This window comes from Arachis ipaensis, chromosome B09, assembly GCF_000816755.2.
Source record: "Arachis ipaensis cultivar K30076 chromosome B09, Araip1.1, whole genome shotgun sequence".
Lineage (NCBI taxonomy): Eukaryota > Viridiplantae > Streptophyta > Magnoliopsida > Fabales > Fabaceae > Arachis > Arachis ipaensis.
In genome coordinates this window covers 26,359,515-26,366,447 of record NC_029793.2, presented here as the reverse complement: position 1 = coordinate 26,366,447, position 6,933 = coordinate 26,359,515, and the positions used below count along the sequence as shown (strand labels likewise).

General features: G+C 30.7%; 1 protein-coding gene across 1 annotated transcript in view; it reads right to left on the bottom strand.

Moving 5' to 3' along the window:
* The window catches only part of LOC107618457 (protein NRT1/ PTR FAMILY 4.6), a 5,187-nt gene continuing 2,709 nt past the window's right edge, over positions 4,456 to 6,933 (bottom strand). The window contains exon 5 of the mRNA XM_016320542.2: positions 4,456 to 5,808. Coding sequence (XP_016176028.1) covers positions 4,755 to 5,808 — 1,054 coding nt within the window. The 3' untranslated portion in view covers positions 4,456 to 4,754. The remainder of the gene's footprint in view (positions 5,809 to 6,933) is intronic.

Genomic DNA, 6,933 nt, shown 5'->3' with positions numbered 1-6,933 from the left:
AAATCTGACAATATCATTTAGAGTTTTTTTAAAATAATTTTATTAAATAATATTATTGTCGGATTTTTTTCGGATAATGAGTACGACTTAAATTGGCTATTTCAAAAATATTACGTCAAAATTTTTTTAAGGTAATTAGTATTGGATTCATAAATTTTGCTGATAAATAATTACCGATAATATTTATATCATTGGATTCGTTTTAACAATAAATGTATCGTTAATAATATCACCGACAGATTTTTTTAAGAATTCTATCGATAAATCTGATAGTTTAATTTTTTTTTTGTAGGGTTAATAATTGAATTGATTGGCTTGTTATACATAAATTTTGTGCAGTAGGTGACTTGTGATTTTTACCTCATATTAAATAAGTTTTTCCTGATAAAATCTTAACGTGTTATTAGCTCTCTACTTCTGGTTTTGTGTGATTTTCCATTATATTATTGTGATACCATTAATGGCATTATTACTTGTGCTTGGGTAATTGGTCCTCTTATTTTTGTAAGGATTGGATCATGTGTTTCATTCCTATCACTAACTAATTGCACTCTCCATCAAAGACTAATTTTGGGCTTGAATACAAAAGTGTGCGTCTTTTCTCAACGAATTAGACATAACCATTGAAAAGATTTGAGATGATAATTCAATCTATTTATAGTTTTATACATCTACATGTCTAAATACGACGATGGATTTTGGATTTAGTTAATATGTTTTAAGTTGATTATAGCTTTACTTTCATCAATGCAAAAGGCTTATAACCTTTTTATGACAATTCTTTTTCCAATTTAGCAATTATTCTACCACTAAGGTTGTGGATCTTACTCAAATAGGAGAGTGTTTAACATCTATTTCTCAAATAATGCTCTTTTTTCTAAAGTGATTCCTTTTAACAGGGAGAAGTATATGGGCAAATTTTTTAGGCTATCTTACATATTTAAGTATTTTTTTTATCTAAATTTTATTTAAGTAGGTTTAACACCAATAAAAATCACTCTCGTTAAAAAAGCGTCATTACACGCGCTTTATCTTCTTCTTCTCTCCCGCGCTTTTTCTTCTTCTTCTTCTTTCAAATACACGGATACGTCATCTTCTTCTTCTTTCAAATTCACGTTTACCTCCTCCTCCTCCTCCACTTCCTCCTCCTCCTCCTCTTTCGTTATCGTCATCACCAACAACACCAACATTTTGCTAATGGATTATTTTTTCAATCGAATTGAATGGAATGCAATTGCTAAATTGAATTGAATTGAATTAAATGGACGCAAGTGTTCTGAATTTGAATTAAATTGAATTGAATTGATAATCTCTAAATTGTAGATAGAGGTGTTTCAAATTTGATTTTATATAATGGATTATGTTTCGTTCATTCAATACTATACAATTGTTTCACCATGAGTACGTGTTCGGTTCATTAAGCAGAAAGCTGTTTGAATTTAATTTTATATAATGGATTATGTTTTGTTCACTTAGTACTATATAATTATTTCACCATGAATACGTGTTCAGTTCATTATGCAGAAATCTGTTTGAATTTGATTTTATACAATGGATTATGTTTCGTTCACTCAATACTATACAATTGTTTCACCATGAGTACGTGTCTGGTTCATTATGCATAAAGCTGTTCGAATTTGATTTTATATAATGGATTATGTTTCGTTCACTCAGTACTATATAATTGTTTCACCATGAGTACGTGTTCGGTTCATTATGCAGAAAGCTGTTCGAATTTGATTTTATATAATGGATTATGTTTCGTTCACTCAGTACTATACAATTGTTTCACCATGAGTACATGTTCAGTTCATTTCTGTTTTGCACAATTCAAAACTCTTCCTCCTCACCTTCTACTGCTTCTTCACCAGGGAGAGAAGGAGGAAAAGACGAAAAAATACAGCAGTAACAACAACAAAAAAATGATGATAAGGAGAAAACACGTGAAAAAAAAGGAACGCGAAAAAAAAAAGAGGAGAATGAGGAGGAGGAGGAACATGAAGAAGAAGCCGAAGAAGAAGACACTCCATGTATAAACGAGCGTGAGAAGAAGAAGAAGAAGAAGCGCGGGGGAGAAGAGAAGAAGAAGAGAAGAAGCGTAAGAAAAGAAAAAAGTGAAAAGAGCGCGTGACCTAAAATTGTTTGAATGAACTTAGATGTCAAAATTGTTTGGACGTGGAGAATATCTCAATTTTCTATTAGCATAGATTCTAGTATATCCACTATGAATATAGTTGGTTATATATAGATATTAGAATCTGAACTAAAGCTGCTACACCTCCATTATATAGGATATATGCTAATTAGAAATATTTTGTAAATGATTACCAATAAAATTCTTTTAATTCTAACCTAAATAAGAATAAAATTTAGATCCTTTTGAATATTCGATTTCTTTAATTTATAACTTGTTTGAGATAGATTTCTTATTCAATCATGTTTAGTAGTTAATAATATTTTATCAAACACTTAAAAAATATATAAAAAAATTTCATAAATTATAAGAATAATACAATCTAAAATTATTAAATTCAAATAAGCAATAATAACATTTTAAATCCGCAAGAATGAAACATGAAATATCAAATTTATTAAAGGTGAACAAAAATTCAACAAAAATTTATAACTAAAATAACAAGATGAAAACACTAGTAAAATATTTTAAATAAAGTAGTGTGTGAGAATAAGATAATAAGAGCAAAATTATATCTAAACAAAATTAAAAACCAAAATAAAAATAAATTAAGTAAAATTTTAAGAATTCTAGAGAGAAGTTGGAATTTCTCTCTCTAAAACCCCACTAAAAACTTAAGAAAATGTAAAAATGAGTGAGTATACGAGTGTGTAGCATTTCTCCCTTCATCTTGGCTTCATAATAGCATCTGAAATAGCTATCATTTCTCCCTTCATCTTGGCTTCATAATAGCATTTGAAATAGCTATCGAGAGACCCTTAGAAGGCTCAAAAACAAAAATGCATGTATTTCACTAAACCCAGCACATGGAGTCGTCTCGTGCTTGCAGAGAAAGCTCGCGCACGCAAAGAGCTCACCCACGCGAACTACTAGCAAGCTTCATTCTTGAATCGCTTCTCAAATTCGCTTTTTCGCTCAATTCTTTTTTATCCTTAGAGGTCATTGATGTACCTAAACTCTAAAACACGTCAATAAATTGATTACGACATTAAATGACACAACTTTATTGGAAGTAAGATTCAAAAAATACAATTAATTGAGTTAAACTGTGCAAGAGAGTTGATAAACTCCATACTTTTTGATACAGTTTAAAATAATAAAATAAAATTTATCAAGTAACCTTAAGATTTTCTTTTGTATAGTTTGACATTATTTCCTTTATTTTATTGACAAGATTTTTTTATTCTAATTTTAGCAATCATTATTTCGGATTATATTAAAACTCAACTTAAATTGGCTATTTTAGAAGATATTACCATAAAAAATTTTTAAAGGTAATTAGCGTTGGATTCTAAATTTTGTTGATAAAAAATTACGGTGATGCCTATACTATCGAATTCGTTCTGACAATAAATTCATTGGTAATAATATTATTGTCAAATTTTTTAAAAAATTCTATCGGTAAATCCGACAATTTTAAATATTTCTTTTGTAGTATTAATAATTGAATTGATGGGCTTATTAGTTATTATACATAAATTTTGTACAGTGGGTTGTGAGTGACTTGTGATTTTTACCTCATATTGAATAAGTTTTTCATGATAAAATCTTAATGTGTTGTTAGCTCTTTATTTCCGGTTTTGTGCGATTTTGCATTATATTATTGTGATTCCATTAATGGCATAATTATTTGTGCTTGGGTAATTATTCCTCCTCTTATTTTTGCAAGGATTGAATTATGTCCTACCACTAACTAATTCCACTCTCCATCAAAGACTAATTTTGGGCTTGAATACAAAAGTGTGCGTCTTTTCTCAACGAATTAGACATAACCATTGAAAAGATTTGAGATAATGATTCAATTTATTTATATCTACATGTCCAAATATGTTGGTGGATTTTGGATTTTAGTTAATATGTTTTAAGTTGATTATAGCTGTACTTTCATCAATGCAAAAGACTTATAACTTTTTTATTATAAGTTCTTTTTCCAATTTAGCAATCATTCTATCACTAAGGTTGTGGATCTTACTCAAATTGGAGAATGTTATCCTCTATTTCCCAAATAATTCTCTTTTTCTAAAGTGATTCTTTCCAACAGGGAGAACCGGAGAAGTATTTGGACAAATTTTCTATTAGCATGGATTCTAGTATATATATAGATATTAGAATCTGAATTAAAGCTGTTACATCTCCATTATATAGGATATATGCTAATTAGAAATATTTTGTAAATGATTACCAACAAAATTCTTTTAATTCTAACCGTGAATAAGAATAAATTTCTTTAATTCATAGCTTGTTTGAGAGAGATTGCTTAGTAGGCAATAACATTTGCAGGTTAATGATGATATATAAGGCAAGTTTATATAAATATATATTAAAAAGAAAAGAAGCAAAAGAGAAAAACCTTTAAACTCTGCAAAGAGAGTCAGAGAGATGGCGCCAGAGCCAAAACAGTACCCAACTACCCATCAATCATAAAAACCCAAAAAACATGTATTATGAAGGAGGAGATTTTCAAATTCCACAATCCACGGATTTATCAGCACATCAAATCATGTCTCTTCGATCCTTCCTTTTTTCCTTGACTTTTATGATCTCTCTTCTTCCATTCTCTCTATACTTTGCTTCTTTCTCTTTGGCCATCTTCTGTTTCATCAGAGGAAGAGGGTCCCTCACTATTGGCTTCACTAGTTTGGCTGCTTTTACCCATCATCATCATTCCTTGGTGAACCATTTTCATATGCTTTGTTTCGGATTCCGATTTGGCCCTCGCCCTTGGTTCTTGATCTCCATCTTGATACTCTTCTTCGGATTTGTACTTGTACCAACACGCCCAATAAACGAAATTGAAGAAATTTATGCAACTTAAGATGGCCAAGAACCAATAGAACAAGTTGAGATTGTTCGAGTTCAGATCGAATCCATGTAACCAACCTTGTTTGCTCGGCGCCACCCTCTTCGTGATGCTGTTTATTACATTAACAAATACCGTGCTCAAGAAGTAACCAATGGACATTGCTAACCATGTGAAAGAAGTTGATAGCGATTTCATTGTTTTTGGTGCTTCTCTATAGAAGAATTCCAATAGGCCTACTTGTGTGAACATATCTGCAATCCCGAAAATCGCATATTGGAATGAAAGCCAGAATAGGCTAATTGGTTTTGAAGGGTCTTTTCTTGCTTGGTCCCTTCTCTTCACTTCTATGATTCCGGCTACCGTCATTGAAATCGAAGAGAGTACTAGTCCAACGCCAACCCTCTGGAGCTGAGTGACTCCAGAGGGATGGTTTGTGATCTTTCGTGCGAATGGCACGAAGAAGAACTCGTAAATTGGGATTAGGATGCATAAGAAGAGAAGGGGTATCACCGGAATTGATGCCGGGGGAACGGTGAAGGAGCCGAGTTTTAGGTTCATTACATTCCCCTGTTGAACTGAGAATGTTTGAAGCTGTGCTAGGCAAGTGTTCATTATTATGGTGCTAGCTAATATTGGTAACATTCTTGTTAGGATCTTCACTTCTTCAACTTGTGTCACAGTGCAAACTTTCCACGGTTTTGGTTCAAAGTTTCCTTGAAGAACTGCTGCTTTGTCTAGGAACCTAATCCAACAAACCAAAACTCCATAAAAAATCATGTTTGAATTATCAAGACCCATTTTACATTTTAAGGTTTTACCAATTTTACCACCTTCTCTGGAAACTCTCATAAATTTTGTACACTAGAAGTTGAATTTAATTTGATTTCACAGAGAACAATAAATGCAAAAGATAAGAAAAGAAATCATTGAACATGGCTGCTATTCAGAAGAAATTTCCTTTTCATATTCTCTCAGTAAAGTACTGCCAAATTAAAAACAACCCCAAAATATCTAATAATTTAAAAAAAATATATATTAAAATCAAATAAGCTTGATTGCTCAAAGTACTCACTCTTGTTCACAAACTTTTATCCCTGAGAAGTGTCAGAAAAGAAAAAAAACTTTAACTTTTTTGCTTGCGATTTTGAGTAATAGATAGTAAAATTTTTGGGTAATCATTCTCAGTATCTCTGCTGCTGCAAACGTGCAAAAGCCATAGTTGTAGGGCCATAGTGCTTGGCATTACCTACTCCGTCGTACATGAAGGAAAAAGAATCTTAATTCCTAACACGCCACTGTGCTGGACCGTGCACTTGTTTAATTGTCTTTTCAATTTTTCAGGGTAAATAAGAAAAAGTTCATTGCACGAACACATTTTTATTTGATTTCATATATTTAACTAAAATATGTTTGATGACTTAATAAAAAAATATTAGTCAACTAGCATTATTTTTATTTCTGTTCAGTACGTTAGAAAATCCTTTTTATTCAAGGATGTTAATTCAATGGGACCAAGAATAGTATATAGAACGGTAACAAGGAAATGTTAGGTTGACAAAAAAGACAACATTAATTAATTATCGCAACAATTAATGAATGTTAAATAAATTAAATTATGGTTGTTTTTGGCTAATTTTCTTTGGTTACCAAACATTTTCGAATCTAAAATTTTAGGTCAAAGAAAATATGAGATTAATTGTTGAGTGAATACAGTCAATACACAATATTAGTGAAGTACAAAAATTATCAAAAAGAAAGAAAAAATTAATTATACGTTGAATTATACCATACCCGTGATAAATTCAAATAATTAGGAAAGTTCAACTAAATACATTGAAAACGGTCATTATTAGTTTATTAAATGAAATCAACTATGTTAGTTATAGAAAAAAAATAAAAATATTTGGTAACCAAACAAAATTAATGAAAAATAGTC